Source organism: Crocodylus siamensis, chromosome 1, assembly GCF_052110815.1.
Source record: "Crocodylus siamensis isolate JL-2025a chromosome 1, ASM5211081v1, whole genome shotgun sequence".
In the NCBI taxonomy this organism is placed as follows: Eukaryota; Metazoa; Chordata; order Crocodylia; family Crocodylidae; genus Crocodylus; species Crocodylus siamensis.
Window position 1 is genome coordinate 185,529,270 of NC_143395.1, and position 25,138 is coordinate 185,554,407.

General features: G+C 42.8%; 1 protein-coding gene across 1 annotated transcript; it reads right to left on the reverse strand.

Moving 5' to 3' along the window:
• Positions 1-4,698: 4,698 nt before the first annotated feature.
• DNAAF10 (dynein axonemal assembly factor 10) lies at positions 4,699-25,017 on the reverse strand. The gene is made up of 8 exons (XM_090051012.1): positions 24,793-25,017; positions 21,791-21,891; positions 19,180-19,310; positions 15,943-16,044; positions 13,704-13,819; positions 13,123-13,257; positions 10,210-10,307; positions 4,699-8,589 (listed from the first exon to the last, which is right to left on the reverse strand). Exons 1-8 carry the CDS (start codon positions 24,979-24,981, stop codon positions 8,382-8,384), a joined length of 1,080 nt encoding a protein of 359 aa, XP_089907138.1. The 5' UTR covers positions 24,982-25,017; the 3' UTR covers positions 4,699-8,381.
• Between the last annotated feature and the right edge of the window lie 121 nt (positions 25,018-25,138).

Below are 25,138 nucleotides of genomic sequence, written 5' to 3' on the forward strand. Positions count from 1 at the left end.
GAACCAAAATCCAGTCGGTAGGAGACATGAACCCTTCTTTGCACTAGCAACAATTCTGCATTCCAGACCATAATTAACTGTCTTAAGTATGAAGGTAATATCATGCAAGAAAACTCAACACTAAAAAAAAAACCCGCAACCAACCAAAAAAACCCCATATTCTTTTGTGCTCCCCCCCTGCACCTTAGCTTCTCACCAACTGTGCCCTTGAGGAGCATTCCCTCTGCACAAGGAAATCAGCTCTTCCCCCCACTGTTCCCATCTCTAAAATACAAGTAAGTAAAAATAATAAATCCAAAAATAGACTAAGGGCAAAGAGGAAAGATGAATCCTCATCCCCGGAAGGCCCATGGAGTTTTTGGAAGAGTCTAGGGCTCAGCTGCAGATATTAAAATTTACCAGCTCTTGCATTAATCATGCATCATCGTAACCTGAATTCACAAGAGGCTTTGCCTACAGTTGTTTATATAATATGCTGTCTTTGATACAGAGGGCCAACTTCATCAAAACATGACCAAGAGGTCACACATGTGAAAACATAAACCAGCTCATTGTCATGCACTTCTTATTTATCTTTCAAAGTACTTCTTAGGGCTGGGCGGTTTTTCATAACATCCCTACTTGATACAAAATCTTTCATGATAGAAAGTAATCCTCTTTCCCCAGGTATGCAGCACAAGGTATATTCCTCTACATAGTAACAACTACCTTTCAAGTACTGCATTTCATTTACAATAAAAGTTTATTTATTAGTAGCTGCATCACTAAAAGCATATTTCAGAATCAGAGAAACCATTATTTTTAAGCTCCATGCTCTCAGGTTTATCAGCAGAGCTGCAGCAAGGATTTACAAGCAGAAATAGGTTTCTAGAGTTTTATGTTAGAAAACTCATCCTAAAAAGAAAGACATTTAAGTCACTTAAGGGCACGTCCTCTTGTTATAGTACATATGCAAGCCGAGAGGACTATCTGGGTCTTGAATATCACACATTATACTTGCAAGAAAAACTTCTAAGCTGTATGAAAACAGCTGGATTTTGTAAGTCCTAACTTCCTCTGAGATATTTAGTCTGTATCTTTTGAAGGTCTTATATGTCTATAAGTACATATCATGTGCTACACTTCCTGCCATTAATTACACAACCAAATAACCATTAATTACACAATCATTGGACCAGTCATTGGGGCACAAAAAGCTGGTACTACATGCTTTATACATACAGACAACCTTCTTTGAATAAACTTCTAAATTCTTTATTCAAACTTGAAATTATTATACTGTTTGAACTTTAATGGTAAATACATCCATCCTTTATGACTATCACTACAGACCTGCGTAAATACTTGCAATGCATATGCTTCTCCACCAAGGGGCAGAACACTACTGGGTCTTCAGTCAAAATCACACAGGCATTATGACAGCAGTCTGGAGAATTTTCCTTCATAAAGGAAAGGATTTGCATTAGTAAAACTTACAGCTGCCTGACTGGAAGTAACGTTTTCTTATAGTTCCAGGCAAATTGTTTAATTTTGTATTGCTATTTCCATTGTTTAACTATATATCGATAGTTAAGACCATAGACATGTGGAAGTGTTTTCAAAACTACTTTTGAATGCAAAGACATTTTGCTGAGGTCATATGAATTTCAGTATTAATAAAAACAAGTAAAAGGTTATGAGACTTAGAAAAATGCAGACTGTTTGATAAATATCAATTCCGGCATACATTTTGATTCCTTTTTTTCTTGTTGAGTCACATTTGATGTATTAAACTAGCCTATAACAACACTTTGTCCATAATGCCTTCCATGGCAGGATCTTGAAGTGCTTTAAAGAATTAGTCTGCTGACACTGGAAAGTTAGACAGCTTCACCTTTAAATAAAGAAATGGAGGCACAAGCAATTTAACAGCCACATTTTCAGAAACTGTCCAATTTTGGATGCCTCAATTATAGTTGGAGAGAGGTTACACTATGGAGAGTGATTTTCAGAAGGGCTGAGAAATGTGACTGCCACTAAATGCAGCTGTAAATGCCTTCTGTTTCCAAAAAAATCAAACTCAAGAATCTTAAATTGTGTACCAAAAATCCAATTAGCTAAGGTAGTAGCTAACCTTATCTAGTAGCTATCTGCTGCACAGTATTTACAGGCAGTAGCCAACTGCACAGTAGACTAATTTACTGTGCAATAAATGATGTGCAAGTGTAGACACTGACACTTTACTGGACAATAGATTAGTCTACTGCACAGTAAAGCATCTTGTGTAGACGTACCTCATGTTTACTCACTCTGTCTAAATGTTTGGAGAAAGTAAATCCTACTTGCCATATTTCAGTGTCATGATTTTGTTGAGTTTTGATTTTAAAATTGTGATTCCTTTTCGCAAGATGAAGCCATGCCTTTCTGGTTTTATGCCATCATAAGTAACCAGCTTCTTTCTCGAGTATTCTCACCCTTTCACCCACGCTGAGATGAACCAAGAGAAGACTGTAGTACATCCATGAAAAACATGCCATTTACAGACTGTCCTTGACTTAAGACAAATGGCACTCAGGATATTTATAAATTGACACCCTGTTGACCTTCTGACATGAGTTTTGACTTTATGACGCTGGATACAGCTGTGTCCAGATGGTAAGTCTGGTGTGGTGGAAGGGGAGAGGGAAGGGAAGGGGTGTGGGAGGGCAGATCAATGCCCCCATGGTGAGGGAGGGGCTGGGGCAAGTTGCTCATCTGGCGGCTCAAACACCAGCTACCACCACTCGTCTGGGAGGGCTGGGGGGGCATGCCCCCAGATCTGTGTGGGGCAGGGCGGGCAGGGCCAGGGCTGCACTGGGAGCAGGGGCTATGTACTCCCACTGCTCACCCACTCAGGGCAGGGCAAGTGTGGGACAGGCTGCTGCGCTGCCTCCAGACAAGCCACGCCCCCCACCCCCAGACCAACCACAGCTCTGCCCCACGCCCACCCTGTCCCAGCTTGGTGAGCAGCAGTAGGGCATGAGAGGGGTGGGGCATGTGCCCCCAGATCAGGGCAGGGTAAGTCTGAGCACTGCCTGTATTATTAATGCTTTTTTCCCCCCCTAGCTGCCAGCCCAGTCTGTCTTGTAAGCTTGAGCACATTTTATCCAATTATCCATGGGAAACAACAAAAACAGAAATGCCCAATGGCATTTTTACCAACACTAGAGTATAGGCAAGAGGCACACTCCAACTCGTAGGTCTGGTACAGCATTCCTTTGTGACTTTGGACCATAGGTTCACAAATTTTCTAAAATAGCTTTCATTTTTATGGCCTGGATTTTTGGTACAAAATTCAAGATTCCAGAGTTTGATTTTTTTGGAAACAGAAAGCATTTACAGCTGTATTCAGCAGGAGTCGCATTTCTGAGCCCTTCTGAAAATCACTCTACATAGGCAACTGTAATTGAGGCATCCAAAATTGGACAGTTTTTGAAAATGTAGCTGTTAAATTGCTTGTGCCTCCATTTTTTTCTTAAAGGCGAAGCTGTCTAACTTCCCAATGTCAGCAGACTAATTCATTACCATCTCTAAAGCACTTTAAGATCCTGCCATGAAAGGCATTATAGGCAATGTGTTGTTATAACAAGCTAGTTTAACACAAAAAGTAATGGGTGCATGTGTAGATGCATTCCCAGGGTAAGTTTACTGCGCAGAAAGCTTTCTGCACATTAATTACATGTGTAGACGTGCCCATACAAGATCTGTTTTCTCACTTAGCCCAGTGAAACTCTTTTGATTTTTTACTAGGAAAGGAAATCAGGTCCACATAACATTGGTAAAATTATTGATGTTTCCATAAAGCATATTAGACATATTAGGGTTTTGCCACATTTTTAAGCCTCTTATCATTAGTGACTAGAGATAAATCCTGCAAAAGTACTGTTTTTGTTACAGAAAGATTGCATAAGCAATACAAGGTAGATCTGAGAATATATAAAATACAGCAATTAATGAAATAGTACTGGACAATCCAAATAACAGATGTGTTTGCTTTCTGTCACTGCCTCAGCACTGCTGAAAAATTTAAGCTTGTGACATTTAGTTACATATATTAGGCTGCGTCTGTCTCAACCCTTCCTAGCCATGAAATGAGAACATCTAACTAGGTCATAGGAGTGGAATCCACTTCTTGCCAAATGCTTTGAAGTCCTCTGCAAGACTAGAATATTATTAGCATTATGTCTAGAACCCATTTAAGAAGCCACACTCACCACGGATAGAAACAGCCAAGAACAGCATCCTGAACCTGATACTGATGGGGAAACACTTATCCCTACACAGTTGCAAATTGCATCTCCAGTGGTTCAGCAATTTCTTCTCCTCACATCCATACCTGCTGACCTGACTGTGCATTACAATAATCAGGATAGGAAGAAAGTGACAGGGACCCACCTGAGCATCAGCTGAAAGTGGCTAATTCAGTCCCTGCTTCTACAACTTGTCCAAGCATCCTTCAACATTTAAATACCCTGGTGACATGTGCAATACAGAAATATATATATTTTTAATATTCATTTCTTTTTCCTTGGAACATAAATTACACTTAAGAAGCACTGGCTAAGAAAATCACTAACAGCACAGAAGTAACACTTTACAGCTTTGAACATACTATTCAGAATAAGATTTTATGTTTTCTAGAATACTTCAACAATGAAATGATTGGCATAATGATGGAAGGTTGTACAAGATTTTGTTAGCCAATAGGGATATAAAGTGTTATATGGAAATGAATAAATTTTAGTACTTTTCTTTCACACCCTTCTTCAAATACACTCCTTTCAGTTGACCTTTATCACTCATCTCTTGCAATGCCAATTGATCCCATTCCTGCAATGGATCTTTAAAATAAAGCTGGAAAATACTCTTCCTCTTGCATTATTTCCTTCAAATTCTGTAATTCTTCACGGTTGGTACGTGCATCTTATTTCCTGACATTCCTATTATGCTTGAGTTTAGGTTCTGTACACATATTTCAATACTGTATTTAAAACAAACAAAATAAGCTCCTCCTATATTGAAAGACCATTACTTTTGTGAAGCCAAACACTCAAATGCTAGACTTAAAGTTGCATACAGACAGAGCAGTCAAGTTAACGTAATGCAGTCTTTAATTAGGCACATCATCCAAATGCTCCCTCCAGTAAAGGGTTAGTTTATTTCCTTATGGCTATTCTGTGGTCCACAAATACTTCACAATGCTCTGGAAACTGGAGGGTATTATCCCCATTTTACAGTTAATGAAATAAAACCATTACTTTCAAGTGCCCACTAATATGGAGTGGCGAACTGAAGACACCCAGACTCCAATTTTCCATAGTACTAAGAACTTAATATATTCAAAGCTCAGATATATTGGACTTCATCTGCTATGGCAAGAGCTCAGAACTTACCAAATCTAAATCCATGTTTCCAACAGTAGGCACTAAGCAAATGAACTTGAAACTGTGAAAAATGGGATTTAAGTGACTTCCCTGGCATCATTTAACAACAGCAGGACAGAGGCATAAATAGCAGAACTCCAGGGTGACACACAAGTACTTTAACATGAGACAGCAGTTTCTTTTCTTGCAGTTCCCTGCCTCATCCATTAAATTCCTTCCAATTTCTGCAACAAGTGAGACTGAGGAGCTACAGATGACAAATTCATTGCACAATTCTGTTTCATTCTTAGGGACCATAAACCCTGTACACTGGACGAGGTCCAGGCACTGGGGGAAATTAAAGACTGCATTGTAATAGTCTTTAAAATCTGAAGGATCCAGTGGCCTTATCCAATTGGTGACATCACACAAGGGAACCTACCCCACATGCACAATCATCCAAATCCAGATCAGTCCCCACAGAGAACCTGAGACCTCCAAGGTGAAAACCAGCATGCCTAGACAGCAGAGCACGAGTTATAAAACCCATTCTGTTACAACCAGCTTTTTGGCTTTGGCCATGGGCCAATTTCTTAATTGGAGTTTCAGTTTCCCCGTATATAAAAATGAGGATATTACTAAGCTACTTCATGAGGACACTAATGCTTAAGTTATTTGTACTGTGCATTGTAATATGTATGTGAAAAGCAAAGTATTCATATTGCAAACACACTTAATTCTGGCATTCCCTAATTTTTAAGTGCTTGACTTGACAACGGAGGAGGGAGGTTCTAGTGTCCTCCTTTTCTTTAGGAAACAGAAATTGCATTGTATTGACACTCAACATGGATTATCATCACAATTCTTTGGCAATTTAGACCACTCCAGTCCTCCACCACTCCAGCTAGGGGAATGACTGGTTGCAGGAACACACCCTTACCTTGTGTCACCTAATCAGTAGAGGAGGATGATACACACTTTATCATCTGGTTCCACAGGTGTTTGCCTACAGCAAAGGAATGTGGAGACTGAGGATTCCCGGGCTGTTCTAGTCTGCCTAAAGAACTGTAGTACTCCAGCTATTATACACCCTGTCCCCATGTGTCTACTGCAGTTGTTCTGAAGCTTTTTTAGGCTTGAGCCATTCCTCCATAACTTTTCTGTAGTTGGCAGTATTCCCTATAGAGGGGCAGAGGGAGCACCTCCTTTTCTCCATACAAGAGACATGCCCACCCCCACCGAGCTTCTGCCTCAGTACATGAAGCCCAGGGGTGCCTCTTACCTGCCAGGAACCACAGAGACAGGGGCAGCATTTACCCTATCCTGTCTGTAGTGGTGATGTTGCCACTAATCTGGGCTCTCAGGCAGGTCAGCAACAGCAGCCCTGTGGCAGACTGTCAGGCCAGGCTGCAGCTGCTTCTCAATCCAGCCCCACAATATGTCTCAGAAAGAAAGGCACAGTGGGCAGCTCCACCTGGCAGCAATAATGGGGCAGCACCCTGGTTGAGAATCATTGGTCTCCCCTTTCTCTCTCTAACCTCCCTGCTTCCAGCTCCTACCTCTCCACTTCTACATACTCCATCCTATTTCACCAGTCTTGTCTCTCTTGGTTCCTACCTCTGGATCCTCTCTATTTGCTTCAGCCTACAAGCTCAAGACCATCACTCAATTCTGCTTCTCCTTGACACCCATAATCCTTTTTCCACTTGCCACACTCACCTATATCAAACCAATGTTTGTGTTTCTGCCTCTTTCCCCCATGCACCAGTTGGGTCAGGAGGTAAGGGCACAAGAAAAAAGTTCTTCTCTGGTTGTTGAATAGAGCAGCCACAGGGGAAGCCAGAGTGTATACAGCAAAAGACAAATCCTTGATAAGAAATGCAGCCCCCTTTTCAAGTTCCACATTCCTGTTTACTCTGTGGATTAGACTGCAGTCCATTTCACTGCTTTTCCTAATATTACTTGCATCTTTCAAGGGGAGAAACAGTTCAAAAATAAGGAGAAAATAGCAGGGAAACTTAGGGGCAGAAATGGTGACTGCAGCTACTTAATGTTTTGGGTTTTTTTATTATGAATATACTTTTATTTAACAGTGTTCCTTTAATATGTTTATCTTATGAATATTATGCTAACATCTGATTTTTAAAAATGCTATTATTTTGACTGCTGTAGAAAGCTTTTCATGACAGAAAGAACAAGGATAGAACCAGACAAATCCATCATTTCACCACAGGAGTAGCTTACTGTTTTCTTTTAGTAAACCAGTACACTTGTATCCTCCTCCAGAGCTCTGGTTCCTTGAATAATGTGCTTCATGTTAAAACAACACTCCAGACATTTATATTTGTAGGATGCCATGTAACAAATTGGTAAGAAAACAAAATAAAATCCAAAAAGAGCCATAACCATGAAAAAAACGTCCTTTTGTTCAACATCTTAATTGTAATACCATTTCTAAGGAAATAGCTATTCCAATAGATGCGAGTGTTTCACATCTTAATATTCATTACAGTTTCTAAATATCTTTAAACACAATAAGGTAGTCTGAGTCGCTACAACATACTTTAAGAGATGTGGTCAAGTACAGAGAAAGTTACTATGCCTGAAATGTGTTTCTAAGTGCTCAATTACCCAATGCAACAAGAATGAATAGATCTCAGTGCTACATGAGATGCACTGCAGTTAAATTAGAATTTAAAATAATTCCTAATGTGTAGGTAGGTTAAAAGAGAAGGCACATTTTATTTTAAGAATATAAACATATATTTCAAGAAGGTAAAAGTTTTATGCCTAGGCAACTTTCTCTAAGTCACAGTAGCATAATCTATAGTTGAACAACCGTAGCTGAGTTTATTTGAACTTTCAATAGAAAGATTTTTTAAAATTCTTTAAACTAGTTTATTAAGAAAGACATTCAACGTATAAGAAAGAGTTTCTCCTTCTCTCATATATAAGCCACAAATTATGTCACTTTCCATATTGGAAATCATAGTTTCTCTGTCAAATTTTGTTGAGTTTAGTAACAATCAGTACCCTCACAGTCTGGTCAAATGCAGTGCAGACACAGAGGCCCCTTTTGTCTGGGCTCCAATCAAGACTAGAAATGGGCTGTGTTGACAAGGTCACATTCTGCAAGAGATTGACTGAACCTGCAACTCCCATTTCAACTCCTTCTGAATCCTTCTTTGAGCGCTGAGCAGGGTACTCACTGACAAAGAAAAAAAATACAGGATTTAAAAATGTTTCATATACAAATGCCTCATAACATAACTTACATGCTATGTATACTTTTGCAAGCTCACAGAAAAGGTGTTCTCATAACCTAGAGATACTGAAAACAGATGTGCTAAAAAAAAAAAAGTGAATCACAAGTGTCCCCAGATATGTCCACTTAAATGCATTACTGATAAATATTTCTTGATGAAATTCAATCCAGCTCAGAGAATTCATACAGGCTCATATGCATCACCTTAGGCCTTATGTTAATAAACAAACCCAGACCCCTTATTGTATAGCCATCCTGCTCAAATAACTGAGGATGGCTTGCTTTGAGGTTATTGAGCCAATCTAGTCAATGCGACTATGCCTCAAACTTCCAAGTCCACTTCGGGGGTAAGACAGCAAGAAAACTGAAAGGATTCAGTGACCCTACCCATTTTGTAAGACCATACAGAGCAGTGCTCCAAGACATGGAAGGAGCATGTGCCACATGCACATTCATCTAAATCCAGGTCAGCTTCCAAAGAGGACTTGACTGTGGTGTCTCAGGGTGAGGCTTCCAGTGTGAAAAACAATATGCCTAGAAGAGCAAAAGTTATGATACCCTTTCATTTGCTACCAACTCTTTGACTCTGCCCATGGGCAAGTTCCTTAACTGGCTCAGTTTTTCCATATGTAAAAATGAAAATAACAGTGAGCTACCTCCTGTGGACACTGAGGACCTTATGTTTGCATAAAGATTTGAAAAATGTAAAATGCCAGGTATATTTAACTAGATGCAGTCTGAACTTTTTTTAATGTTTATTACTACTAATGGATGCAATAAGAAATCTTTTTTAAAATATGGGGTTTTCTTTATTTAACTGATAACACAATGTGAATCAGATGATATAAAGTTAAACGTCTAGGATCAAACTCATCCTTACAGTAAACTCACTGAGCACATCCCTATGAGTGTGTATTAGTGGTTGGTGGCACCTCAAAACAGTTTGAAGCACATGTGCAAGCATTTGCCACACTGCTAATTTGCAATGAGGCAGGCTTTTTTGATACCAAAAGATCCCAGTGTAAAAAAAAAAACCCCAAGAACCCACCACTGAAAAAAGCAGTGCGGTGCACATGCCAGCAGGATGCACCACCAGAAAGGGAGCCTGGCCAGCCAGAGCCACATTCTGACAGGCCCCCAGGACCTCAGGTAAGGCTGCTGGAGCCAGCACAGGTGCTGGCTCAGCCTCCCCTACCCTACTCAAGTCATTTTGCTATGTGCCAGGGCACGCATGCAGGGGCATGCCCAGGGACAAGTAGCAGCAGCACAATTATGTGCTGCTGCTATTTGTACCATGAGAAACATGCACACTCATAGGGATGTGACCATTGAGGCCTTCCAAGTTGCACCAGAGATTAATTCAGCCTTTAACATCAAGGTGTCACATGAGAAATGATCTCTTGCATCTCCCTGTATTTACAGATGTAGTGAATTGTACCAAGTACATTTTAAGTCTGGAAATAGGACTCACTCGTGTTCTTCAGGAAAAGTTTTAAAGAAAAAACAAACCCAATACCTGTTTGTTTCCCCTCTACCCATGTGGCTTAAGTAGCAGGCACTTACTATTTCCAGAGATGAAGGTTCCCCGCCCCTCCACTGGTCATAAATACATCTCTGTTTTGAGGCAGATGCCGAACTTGCCACATGGTAGATTTGTGAGCCTAATAAATACCAAAAATGTATAAAAGTAAATTGCCAATTAATCTCATGAGAAAGGACATAATAAGTTGTGGTGCTACAATCGCTTACATGTATACTTAAAGCATACAAGTAGTCCAGTTGAAAGCAATGGTACTACTAGTGAATGTAATTATGCCTCAAGCTTTCAAGTCCACTTTAGGAGCAAAACTACTTAGGTGAGGAGCACTGGCAACACATAGGGGGTGCATGCAGGTGCATGTGCACCCCCTGAGATTGGCGGTGTACCCCTGTAAAAAGTGCCATGGACTCTGCCAGTGGCATCTGCAGGTGGTTGCTGACCACTCGTCAGCACACACCACCCCTCCCTCCCCCATCACCGCTGTGGCTGCCTAAGGGAGCTCCCTGCTCGCTGCCACCATGTCCCTGCTGCTGACATCACCGCCTGTGGGCAGTTGCCATGCCCCTCCAACCTCTGTAGGTACACAGCGTTCACGGTGAAGAGAGTTCTCTATGGGCACATGTTCCAGGAGTGGGGGGACGGGGCTTTAATTAGAGCAACCTGGGGAGTTGCTCTAATTAAAGTGCCTGAACCATCACGTGTATCAGGGTTCCTGTGCTGAAAAATGGTGGCGTTGGCACTTTAACAAAAGCTCATTGAACAAGCTTTAGTTTAAGTGCCCCGTCGCCATTTTTCAGTGCGGGACACGGATACACGTGACGCTGGAGTCTGTTGCAGTGCGGTGGTTACCATGCTCCAGCAGATTAATTGAGTCTACTCCGACGTGTTGTAATTACCCCATACATGTATAGGCGCTCTGTGTTCATAAAGGTGCACAGGACCAGGCCTATGGTCAAAAATGACAATCATGTAGCTACAAAATTTCTGACGTCAGAAATGAAGTAGTTTTTACACACGTAACTACGGCCAGAAATGACCCTTTTAAACAATCCCCAGAATTTTCTAGCACACTTATTACAACAGCCATGATTCATACTGAATCAATTTAAATTGGACTTTAAATAATGTAAGATGGGCATTTAACAACATAAAGAACAAACCAAGAGTCTTCACAAACTATAAGTAATCTAAGCTAGTGGGTAGGATTCTGCACACACTCCCAAAGGAAGTGTTTAACACAGCTCAAAATGAACACAGCATTTCCATTATTATTTTTAAAAGCTTAATAGTCAGCCGTGTACTCTACACCAATACATTTTATCTACCACAATCTTTGATATCTAAAAGCAGGGTTCAAGAAACATGTAGTCCATATGCTGGATCTGGCCCAAGGAGCAACTGGATCCAGCCTGTGGATCTGGAGAGTTTTACTTGTACCTGAATCAGGGTTGGGCAGCGAGGAGTTGTGCTGGAGCTGGGCAGCTTCCAGGTGCTCCAATGCTGCTGCTACACCTCCCAGCTCCAGTCCAATGTGGGCCAGGTGCCTTTGGCAGTGCATCAGCACCAAAGGCTTTGCCTGCACCAGGGCTGGAGCCTGACACTAGGACCTGTGTCTAGGCTGTTGCCACTCCCTCCAAAACCCTGGTCCTCAACTACAGCACACACACAGCTTTCATTGGCTGGTGGGCATCTGCTCCAGGGCTGGGCATCTGCAAACTGTGTCTCCATTGCTTCAACCAGCTGTAGTGCAGGCACAGCTTCCAGCTGGTAGGGAGCTGAGCAGCTTCCAGCTGTGCCGCAGCCAGGGCGTGGCAGGGAGGGAAACGAAGGAGGGAGAGGTAAGAAGCAGTGGCAGCAGAAACACAGATGACAAATACCTGGTCCCAGGACATTTCCCCAACAGATGGAAGCTGCACCCACACCACAGCTGAGGAACACAGGACTGGGGGAAAATGGCAGCAGCAGCAAGGGTACAGCTCCCAGCACAGGAAAAACACCCTCTGCTGCCAACAGCTCCCAGCCCATGCTGGACCAGAGCTGGGTAGTTCTGGCCTATGGCTTGTAAAAAAACGCTGGTCCCTGACCTAAAAGGAACAAATTAAAGTTGATAAACTGACATTACAAATGAAACAGTCCCATGGAATTTTCTCATTAAAATACCTGTGTTTTGAAAAGAATTTAACTTATAATCAAACTGCTACTCATGAAGTATCTGCTTCAATCAATACGATGCTTTATGGATTTAGGGAAAAGATTACTGGCACTCCAGTTTTAGAATTCTGTGGCGCATCATCATGTAAGAGGCCTTCTCCAAGATCCACTTCCGCTCCTGCTATCCCAATCACAATTTGCTTGGTTCTCAGTTACCAGGCGGTCTACAAACATGTGACCCATTGCACTAAGCTCCAAACAACTCTTTATCATCAAACACAATTAACATTCATACCATGGCTTTGAACAAGCTCCATCATTCTAGATTGAAATTGCTTTTCAATCTACATGTACACCTCTGGCTACGAAATTATAAAATAATAAAGCACAAGTAAACAGAATAATCTGATACCCCAGAACATTTATTAGTTATCACACCTAGTGGTAATGAGCTATTCATCTGTACTCTATGCTGTACAGACGAAATATATCCTACAATTGGAAGTCTACTGAATTACATGACACTCCTTTCTCTCCAGGTAGCAGGTGATCAAGAGAAGAGCCTGAGCCTGAAGTCCCTCATGCAGTATTGCATACAGAATGGGCAGCTTGCTTCACTCTACACATTTTAAGTGATACCTATCTTTCAAATGCCTGCTTTGTTATATAAACCTAAGAATTTGGTTATCCCTTATACCTTAAATACAATAGTTTTAAGTTTGCAATATTTCAAGAGCTGCAAGAGTATGAAACTTCCTTTAAAAAGAATAACTTCTTACTTATACCTTTTCTGAAACTGAAGCAAAGCCTTTGGTTGGATGCTGAGTTCTCATATCAAACACATGAAACTTTCCTTCAAGCGATGTAGCCACTAATTTATTCATATTTATATCCTTTCTGTCAAACTCCACACTGCAAACCTGGAAATGTAACACACAAAAAAGCATTTAATCTACAATTCAACTCATCACAGAATCACTTATTTCACATTTGTAATTTATGGGTCCATCATAAACTCAGACTATAATTACAACAGTAAAGAAAATGCTGTGAATTTGGAAATAACTGATTGAGCATGATTATTAAAAAAGGAACCCATTCAAAAAATGTACTCAAGAAATATTTGAGTGAACAGATAAAAGTCACAGCATACTTTAAAAGCTAACAAAGTAGGATGGTAGTTTTCTACCCTTTTACCTGTGGTGACAATTTTCAAAAGAAAATAGTTTTGAGATCACACCTTTGTAGCCAAGAAGAAAGTTCTTGGTTAAAAACCCAGAAACTAACATTTGGTGGCCCAGTGGGACAAAAAACCTTCAGTATATTCTCTCTGAAAATCTGAACACATTTCAAGTTGATGCAGTACCCCATTCTTAATGTTGGTCTCCCACCGCAATGACATGGTTTTTAAGTCAAATAATTTGATATCGCCATTGTCATAGCCAGCACACACAACACGTTCTTCTTGATTGTAGGCATTGCCTGGAAATTAAGAAATGAACATTTAGATGTATAACAGAATCCTGACTGCACTGAACTTGACAGTTGAGCTTGCATTTATGCAAATGAATAAAATTACAGTTGAAATATTTGCAATTAGATGTTAGATGAAGGATTGGGTTTTTAAATATGTAACATATCAAGTTTAGTGTCAAAATGGCAAATTCTGTCCTTTATGAAGTTCTCGTACTGCTCAACCTTCTATTTCTAGCTATGTTAATATGCCACCTCATAAGATAGATATGTTTCCTTTAAAATGGTTGTAATTTGCTTACCAACATATGCTGCTTGGCTTAACAACCACTTTCTGCATACCGATTCAACCAAACAGCTTTAGTGTTTAGAAAACTAGACCTCTGCACCTCAATGAAATTATGAATTTTCAGACTATTCTAGCAGAATGGACTTCATCCTGACCTATACTTACCTGTAACTGAAAATGTGCCATTTGACTTCACTCTGAACCATTTATAAGTTTCATATGAGAGAAATGGCATAAAACACGTCTAACAGAAAAACAACTTTCTTTGCAAATGTCAGCATATTCTCTCACAAAGTACTGCTGACCTCCATATAAGGCCTATGGTTTAACATCATTAAGACTCATTTATCTGACACAGGACTCAAAGGATGATGACAGAAAGCTGCTTATCATGCCTCAGAGCCCTCGTATGTGGAACTCTCTGGGGATCAGACTGTCTCTCTCCTCTTCAGTATCTGTAGAGCTATTCTTGGTGAGGTCCTCAGACCTATGGCATTGGTGACACTTAATTCCCTAACTCCTCAGCTGATACGATCAGATGTACACACACGAAGAAATTACCACATGGACAAAAGAGGAGATGGCTCAAATTGAGTGCAGGCAAGATTTAAGCAGTGCTGGTACAAATGGGAAAAAAGAAATGCTAGTGAAGGCACTGAACACTTTCCTTTTGTCAAAGCAGAACAAAGCCTCCAAGTCTCAGTGGAATCATTACTAACTCACAGCATTTAAACAGCAATGAGCAAAGACCTCCACTAGCTGGCCAATAAACTACACCTCTTTACTGCAGATTTTGCTGTAGTAATACACATACTTATTAAGAAGCTGCACAACTCACTGAACCTGACACAAAACACTGAAATAAACCAGAAATACAAACTTGTACAAAATATAGCAGCTTGCCTCCTTCACAGGAAAAAGGGGTGTGGGGGTGGGTGTGAAACAAACGTCAGATGTCTAGCTTGCTCCCCCTGCTAGTTCGCAGTTAAGGACTTTTGTTAATATCTGAGCACCTGACAAGATGGAATTACACTACTGAGACTGACGACAGTCAAGCTCCTCCAGCAGTATACAGCTGAAAGTACTAGGGTTAACTTTTCAAGAAACAGAAAGACCTTCACCACTGAAAGCCACCTGCCTCTGGCTTACCGGAGAAGATAACACGGAGTCTAAGCCTCACTGTTTTCAGAATACGTTGCTGCAAGATTTGCCCTTTTCCAAAAACACAGGCTAGGAATAAATAAGCCAGTCAGCAGAAACCAACACACCTGAGAGACACAGTATAGAGTCTGCTATGGATAGTCCCATAAAACATTTACCATATATGGTACTAGGATATCTGCACAATCTTTAAACGTGAGTTATATCACAGGGAGCTGAACACAGAAAGGGCCATACAAGAGAGAGGAAAGGCAGTTACTGACAAGCTGTTTTCCATACCCAAAGTCACTGCAAGAATGACACTGGGATAATAATCACAGAGTAGTCTATTTCAAACACTGCTACTTTTCTTCCTCTAAATTTAATCAAGATAGTCACTATTTGTGTTATTTGCTCAGAGCCTTCAACACCTACTTTTACAGATAGCTGAAAGGCCTAAATCACTGGTCCTTAGCCCAACATGCAGCACATAAGACCTTACAACGTTGCTTAGTGACACGGGGCATTAAAAAGTTAGAACTGAGGTTGACAGGGATAATAAGATGTGATGTTGCTCACAATGTGTGATTTGCTCAGTATTACTATTCATGAACCAGTAAAATTTGGGGAATCCTGAGCTAGAGAAATAGATAAATGTTTTGTAGCATGGAAGGTTATAGACTGAGAAGTTTATCTGTATTACCAAATACTACTGTCCAGCAGTCCCTCTTGCTCTCCCCCTGTACTGGTTCCATATTAGCAACAGGAGTATCTTTTTGTCTTGGATCCCATACCTTGACAGTTCCTGTAATAAAGAATCATATAGGATTTTATATTGCTGCTAAAGTAGGATGTTGTGTTCATGCTCCACATACAAACTCAACTTGTCAACCAGCTTAAAAAAAAATATTCCAAGCACATTTGTATATCTAATTTTTAGCAAAGTAAATTGCACTTAATGGGTGGAAAAATGGAATAGAAATTAGGAATAGGAAATTAGGACCTGTCCAATTTCATCTAGAGGAATGTACCATTTACTTTACCAAACATGGCCTCAGGTAGTCTGCTTCAAATTCTAGCTTTCTTCTTTCTAACTTTATCCTCAGGAAGAGGTACAGTTTCTCCAGCTCATTTACAAAAACCTGCATTTCTTTTACTTTGTACTTTCCTGTATTTCTATAATTTGTTACAGCCTCCAAATACATTGTGAAAATTGTCCCATGCAGGATTTAATATAGCAAACCCAGCACATGAAGATCTGGTTGTAATACAATGGTACCCATATCCAATGGCAGAAAGAGTACCCATAGCTGAAAATGCTAATCTTGCCTTATATGTACCAGGCTAAGAAATAACAGCACTCAATCACAGTAATGGACTGGACAGTTCAGTAACTTCAGCAAACAAAACTGAAAGGAACAAACTAGCTTTTCCATGGGTACTCAGAACTGCTAACTGCCCTGTCTTTCCTACTACCATATTTAAGTGAATTGCTACCCCAAAGCTCTGACCCTGTTTCAAAATAACAGGTTCATTCCTCTAATGGCAATTTTAAATACTGTACAGTACTGCTAGCCTGACAGCCATGACTAGATAGGTAATTCATCGATACAGTTAACAGCAGCTTCTTGGAAATACCGTTATTTGATATAAAACATTCTGCCCAATAGATAAATACTAAACGAAAGGCAACACAAAATAAGGAATCTCTCTCCATTAAGCGTAGCTGCTGAAGCCACCCAGTTCTGTTCCAAACCTTGGTTACTTTAAGAAGTGGCATTCCGGGCCCTGGAAAGGAATGACCAAGATAAAGAGAATGGGGAAGGGGGTGATGAGTATTAAGTAACAATCAAGTGACAAGACTACTGTATATAAGGAGAAAGTGCTGAAGAGAAGACTGTAAGAATACTAATGACCTGGTAACAAGCAACAGGAATGAGAGCCAGACGAAGAGGATTGGAAAACTTGCTTTAAGTTGAATCATTCTTTACATTACTTGAGCTCAGAAGACAAGAAATTATTTCAGAATGCTGGCAATGAAGCATTTTACTGGAAAAAAAGTTAAGGGAGTAGATGCACCCAAAAGCAGACAAGTTAAATTGCTGCAAAGCAATGCCTTAAGTCAGGGGTCAGATCTGGCTCACCAAGTGATTTCATCTGGCCTGCAAAGCCCAGACATCAGCAGCATTTGAGCAGTGGGAGATTCTGTGGCATTCAGTGGCACCTGGGTAGTGGGCTGCAATTTGGTACTGAAGAGAAGTGGCAGTAGCCAAGTCAGAAATGCTGGCCTGCCAATGGACAGCTGCATTACTGCAATCAGCTACTCTGAAAAGGTTGCCAATCCCAGTATTGCCAACCCTACTGTGTCAAAAATAGAAATAAACTCTTAAAAATTAAGATTGGTATGTAAATCATGAGATGTTATTTTTGAAGTATAAAGCAATATAGATATATTGACTGTTGGTGTCTAAATCCCATTAGTCACTTACTTAACTTATAATATGTCAGAGATTAATACAAAAACCATATTACTACAATTGATAATGATTTAGGAGGAAAAAAAATTCCTACCTGTTGTTACAATTGGGACAACATCTGCTGGACTGTTGTGTGTTTAGCATTTTCCCAAACACACAGACAGAGCCTAGCAGGTAAGTCTGTGGAAGGGAAGGGGCGGAGGGCAGACTGAAGACTCTACAGTGGGGGAGGGAGTAGGGCAGGGACTCGAGTGACTGTGGCAGGGGCAGGGCTGGGGCAGGTCATGCGACAGAGCCGCAGGCAGCTTGTCCAAAGGCATGGGGTAGGAAGGGTAGGGGCACAGCTCCCAGCTGCTGCATGCACCCCTGGGGGAGGCATGGGGGGCATGTGACCTCCAGATATGTACATGGGGCAGAGACAGGCTGGGGCTCTGTGCTCTGCTGCCTTTGCCCTGGGAGCTGAGCACTGGCCATGCCATGCATACTCTGCCCACCTGGCGGCAGGAGATACAACATGGCATCGTACGGCTCCTCGGGCAAAGGCAGCATGATACAGAACCCCAGTAGGCAGCAGGCAGCCTGCCTCTGACCACACGCAAATCTGGGGGACACGTGCTCTCCATGCTTCTCCCAGGGGTGCATGTAGCGGCAGAGAGCTGTGCCCTGTTCCCCCAAACACCTCTGGACAAGCCACCCGCAGCTCTGTTGCATGACCCGCCCTGCAACCAGGGCCCCATTCACCCCAGCCCCTGCCCCACTCCCTCCCTCACCATGAGGGCCTCAATCTGATCCCCCACCAACACCTTCCCTCTTCCCCTCCACAGACTTATCTGCTGGGCACTGCTCTACACGTGCTAGAAGAAGAAATCCTGAGATATGAGAGTTCTATCAAGAAATCATGAGACAGACTTAATTTTACTTAGAAACCGTGACTCTCACGATAATTTTCCAAGAGTTGGCATTACGCAATCCGTGCATTAGGTCCAAAGCTCTTCATTGGATCATAAGCTACCTTCATAAAAAATGGTTGTGAAGTAAATGAATGAAACGTTAAGCTTTTCTGACACAGTTTGGGAACCCTTGCCTTAGATTCTTACCTAATCCTGCATTAGATGTCCAATGTATCTGGTTATTGTTTGGTTACGACAAGCTCGCTGACAGATCAAAACAGGTGTCTGAAGTTCTGTTGTGAATTCAAGACAAACTAGCTCCATAGTCTTCAATCAAGGTCCACTGACAGCATTTTCCAGGCAGAGAATAAAGATTTATATGAAAACAATATTTTGCTTTGATGTAGTTTGGTTTAACAGTTTTCCTTGGACTGTAAACTTCAGGTGCTGACTGTTTCTTTCTACTTATTTATATAAGGCTTAATATAATGATTAGAGCCCCCAGGCACACCTATAACACTGATTATAAATGTTAACACAGAACATGCTAACTCACCATTTCGGCTAACTCACCATCTCGGCTGCCTGTCACAATTTCTGGTGCTCCTTCCCCAATCCCTAAGCCGCCTATTCCATCAATACTGTTTATGATTTCTTTATGGCCCTTCACAGAGTAGATTGGGATCTCTGGAGCTTCCAGGTTCCTATACAACAGAAAAGAATAAACAAGGTACTGTACATATGTTCCTTGACACTTAGCATTAGTATACCAAAAAGGTAATGTCACATTCCCAGAGGTGCAACACATAGTGACACAAACTTGCAGAAAGAATAAAGCAGTTGCAACCAAGATATTGGCTTTTATAAAGATCAAAAATAGAAAGGGAAGAAGCTGCTTCCACTTAAACATACAATTATAACTGCAGTTCCAAACTGCTCTGCTATTAACTCAGAAAAAAAAGTATTGACCTTTTAACAGTCATCTGACTTTACTGACTGGTGTCTTGCAAATGCTTACATGCTGGCACCTATACGCCTTAATTCATATATTATTTAAATAATATATTCTATTTGGTATATTTAAAAAACATTTCATGCACTATGGCAGGACATCTTCATTATGGTCAAAATTAACAAGCAAGAGCCATCTTCTTCAGTTAGGATAAAAAAGTCAACTACAGCTAATCAAAATCTAAGAAACAAAATTAGTTTGAAAGAATGTTAAGCCCTGATATTGTACGTAGGGGCAATAGAAATTATTGGCTGATACCGATGGGCGATTATTAACCAGCCATGCTGGCTGATTACTAACCCGACAGTTGATTTATAGGAATGCAGCCCTGCAGCTTGGAGAGCAGTGCCCTGCAGGTAAGTCTGTGTGGGGGAGAGTCAGGCGGGTGCGCAGATCGAGGCCCCCATAGTGAGGGAGGAAGTGAGGCAGGGGTAGACACTGCCCAGCTGGGACGGGGAGCGAGATGTAGCTATGGGTGGCTTGTCTGGGGAACATGGGGGGTGGGGTGGCTCCCCACTGCTGCGTGCACCCCCAGGGAAGGTATGGGGGGCATATGCCCCTCAGCTCAGCCCCAAACCAGTCCCCCACCAGGAAGAGGCTGGCGCAGCCCCTAACCCCAAGCGTGCAGAGGGCAGCCTGCCCTCACCCCAAGCACAAATCTGTCGGGACACATGCCCCCTATGCCTCCCCCAGGGGTGCATGAAGCAGCAGGGAGCAGCCCCACCTCCCCGCACCCTCCGGACAAGTCATTTGCAGCTCCAGGGTCATGTTCACCACCCTGGCTGGGCAGTGCCTACCCGTGCCCCTGTTCTACTTCCTCCCTCACCATTGGGGCCTCTATCTGCCCCCCCCCCCCCCCAGACATACTGGTCACAAACTGCTCTCCAAGTTGCAAGGCTGCATTCCTGAGCACATGTGAGCTGCAGCTGTGCCCATGTACGCAGGATTTATCAGTGACAATATCAGCCAAAAAAGGCTGACTGTCAATAATGTTAATTTTCCTGATATTGATGCTGATCCAATATGCGACCAATATATCAGTGCACTTCTAATTATATGTTATTAATGAGCAGTGGAAATTCATATCCAGAACCTGAAAAGATTACTAGAGAATGGATCGACTGGGACCAGAGTACCCACAGATATCAAACCACCCAGAAACACCTATAACTCTGCAACACCTTATGGAAGAAATATGCTATGCAGCATGTGCAGCATTGCATTTATGTTTTATGTTTAACTAGTCATGATAGTGAAACTTTCATGTTATGCTACTACTCAGGTTGGTGTCAAATTCATGACAGATAAAACTATATGATTATTTTAAATTTAAATTAGAACTTAAAATATATTTTTGAAAGAAAAATATATTATAAAAAAGTTGGCAACCTGAGTAAAGGTCTAAAACATAATGCAATGCTAAAATAACTTTAATTCATTAAAAATTATAATTCAAATAGTACATGTTTGTTGCTGAAGTTTTAAAGACATTCAAAACCACTGAACTGAGTGCAGTCACACATGAAGCATTGGAATCAGGGTATGCAAAGTGATCAGTCTGCTTTTGACAGCTGTTATGTCTTCAACAGGTGCAGGAAGAGTTGTTTATTTCATTTTATTTGGTTTAATTTAGTTTGCTCAAAGTTAGGAAATAGCTTGGAGTTGAACATGGAGGATGGACTGTTTTCCTTTACTACTTTATGAATACAAACTAGGCTTGAAAGGCTCAGATCTACAGATTCTAAAATCCTGAAGGATGTGGGAACTACAACCTACCAATTAAATTAGCTAATTACAGCTAATAACTCCTTTCTTAATAAACTGTTTTGCTTTTAAAATGTTTTGATCATTTTAACTGAATTCAAATACCCTTTCAATCAGAGCTCAACACAAATCATAGCAACTGAGATTTTTGCTTATCTCAAATCAAAAGATTTATATAAAAACAATTTTTTGCTTTGATGTAGTTTGGTTTAACGGTTTTCCTTGGACTGTAAACTTCAGGTGCTGCCTGTTTCTTTCTACTTATGTATATAAGGCTTAATACAATGATTAGAGTCCCCAGGCATACCTATAAATGTTAACTCATCAAAATTAGGCAAAATCAGTAATACTGACTCAAAATACATCACATGAAGATAAGTAGCAAGAGAAGACATGAAAAATTCTCACCATATATTAAGGTTGCCACCAAAATCTCCAGTTGCCAGATATCTCTGCTGCAAAGACGAAGCGCCAAAAGTTCCACATTTAATGGGCTTGGGCTTTTCAATCTTAAAAGAAAAAAAATGTAACTTTTTTTTATCAGCAAATTAAAGTGATCACCAAAACACCATTGCAGAAACAGTTTCTTAGAAATCAGTATAGGCGACCATCGCCATTCACGGGTGATACATTCCCACGATACCCGTGAACGGCGAAATCTATGAATGGGGCACTGAGTTCATGGTGTGGGGGGGCACAGCTCCAGCGGCAATGACAGGAGCCCAACAGCAGTGGCAGGAGCCTGGCAGCAGCAAGCATGAAGTTCCAGAGGAGCTCCGGTAAGTGTTTAAAGTGTATTTGAAATGAAGGTTCAGCATTTGCAAATATTTGAAACTGCGAATGCCAAACCCATGAATACCGAGGGTTTCCTGTATAAAATGCAAATTAAACCTTTTATAAAACAATACTGTATTTACTTGAATCCAAGATGACTTCAAATTTATGACAACTCCCCCAATAATTAGACATATATGAAAAATGTATAAATTACTTTTTATTTATATTTATATTTATGGGCTTAGTCCGTCTATGTGTGTCAGTCTGTAATGGTCTTGGGGGCATGGCTCCTGGTGGGGCAAGGCTCCAGCCAGTGCTGTGTACAGGGCAAACGGCCCATCAATGATGATGGGGACACAGCAGCGGTGTTGGGGTGGGAAGAATGATGGCAAGGACAGAGACCCCATCACCCCACTCCTTGAAGGTGACAGTGGCGTGGGGCGGTGGCAGCACTTGCCTCCTCTCCCCTCACTCCCGATCCCCGCCATCATTCTTGATGGGCAATTTGCTAGCTTGTTATAATTTTCCAAGTATAGAATCTAATTATTGAAGGGTCATTTTAAATTTGTCCCCACCCCACCTCAGTGGTGGTGAAAGCTGTGAGGGGGAGGCAAGAGATGGCAAAGGAACAGGCGTCAGTGGGGCAGGTGGCTGGGGTGTCCAATGGCATGGGCGACAGAGGCCGCCTGAGTCAGGGGGGACACATGCCCCTCCAGAGGCCAGTCAGCAACCCAGGGGGGGAGGGGGGACGGAGTCCCCCTGCAACTGATTGCGCCAACTGTGGGGAGGGGTCTCTTGCGGCCAATCCCGCCGACCGGGGGTCATCCCCCGGCAGGCACTCACACCGACCCAGAAGTGCAAGTGACACTCCTGCAAGTGCTAGTGGCACTTTTCCTGCTACCCCCACTACCCATCCAGCACTCACAAGGGGGGGCCACCTGCGCTCCTGCCTGTCACCTAATTGGAGAGCACTGGCTGGCAGGGGGTGCACCAGCGCTCTCAGGGGGTGCATGTGCATCCCCCTATGTGTCATTACTGTCCAACAGACTACACCCTGCATCTTGCACCCCTATCCTATTGCCTGCCATTTGTACCCCCTCCTCACCTGTCCTCCCCACCCCCTGTCCCCCAACACTTATCCCTGTCACTTGCTCACCCACCACTGCCTGTGGGCCCCACCTTCCTGGTGCTACTTCCTTCAGTCATGGCTCTAACTCCAGCCCCCTGCCCAGCCTGACAGCAGCAGTTGTAGTGGTGGCAATTTCAGCTCTGGGTTGAAGCCAATGCAAAAGCTGTTGCCATCACAACTGGTGCTGCTAGGCTGGGCAGGGCCAGAAGCCAGTATGTACTCTGTGCCCCAGGCCAGAGCTAAAACTGAGCATGTGGGCAAGGGAGAGCAGAGGTGCAGAAGGAACAGAAGCAGAGGTGAAGGGGCAGGTTGTGGGAGTGGCTTGGGCTGTGGCTCTGACTCTAATTCTGAGACCAGGTCATGGGTGGGATGGAGCCACAGTACCTGCCTGCTCCCTGCCTTGTATTCAAATCCAAGATGAGTGGGTCTCCCCATGCTGAATGGAGAGGGAAGAAACCTCATCTTGGATTTGAGTAAATACGGTAATTCTCCTCCCCTGCCCCGCTGCTCACTAATGATATTCAAAAGCTGACATGTCTGTGGTCTCTAATGATTTGCAATTATAAAGTTGGCAAATTTGAGCTCATCCCAGAGGCCTAACAGTACGCACAGAAGAGATAATTAAGCTATTCTTTCTATTAGTCTGAAGCAGTCTGTGCCCTCTATGTGCTGTCCCTACAGAACTGTGAACTGAGAAAGTTTATGCACTCCTGCCCCCATGGGAACTTTATGCACCTGAGACACTCCCACTCCTGAAGATTAGCAAATCCTCAAAGGTTACTTGCATTTTAAACACTGCGGCTCCACGTGAGAAGTCCAGGTACCTCAAAAGCTGCCACCATGCCTGCAACTTTGAGCAAGGCATGATACAGCCAGCATCAGCAACTCAACCACATCCCTCCAGGGTACTTAACTAAGTTCCCCCTCTCCCCACCCCATAAAACAGCACTCCTTCATTAGATGGAATAAGAGCAGCAAATCTTGTGCTTACGGGAACTGTGGGCCTGACAGAGGGCAAAGCGTCCAGCAAAGAAGGAAGCCTGCAGCATTTTCATTGCAAAGGAAAATCTTGAAAATAACAGATGAAGTAATAACAGAGCAAGCATCAGCATGGGAGCAGAATAAAGGAGAAGCAGGGCAGAGATCAACCGGTTTAGCTGTCCTGCCACAAGCTATCCCTGCACCCTCCCTGCCAGTGTCACTCTGATCCCCCACCTGATCGGCTGCTTTGCTTTCTGCTCCCCACCCTATGCTCCCTGCCCCATCGACTTCTCTGCTTTTTGCTCCCTGCCCCATCAGTTGCTCTGCTTTCTGCTCTCCACCCTGTGCTCCCTGCCCTATCATCAACTTCTCTGCTCCCAAACCAGTACTCCCTGCCCCCGCTGGGGCCGCACGGTGCGCCAGGAGGGTAGGGAAGAACGGGACGTGACGCGGGGGAGCCCGCCCAGCCCATGCGTCGCCATAGCAACCAGCCCCTCCCCCCCGCACCCGGGGCGGCGCGGACCTGGCGCAGCAGGCTGAGGCGGCCGCTCTGCAGCTCGTAGAGCTGAATGATGCCGGCGCCGCGCGGGAGGCTGCCGAGGCAGAGAAAGCGCGCGCTGCGCGGCACCCAGAGGGCCTGGAAGGCGGTGTAGCTCAGCGCCTGCTGCAAATGCGCGATCAGCTGCGGCTTCTCCAGCCCCGCGCCCGACATGCTGGCCTGCCTCGCGCCGCGCTGCTCACGCGTGCAACCACCCCTCCACTGCCGCTGCCCGGGTAACCCGCCGGAAGCGCGTTAAGCGCGCAACATCCGGCTTAAGCCTCCCCGGCTTTGCCGCCGGACGCGCCCGTCTTAGGGAAGTCACTTCCGG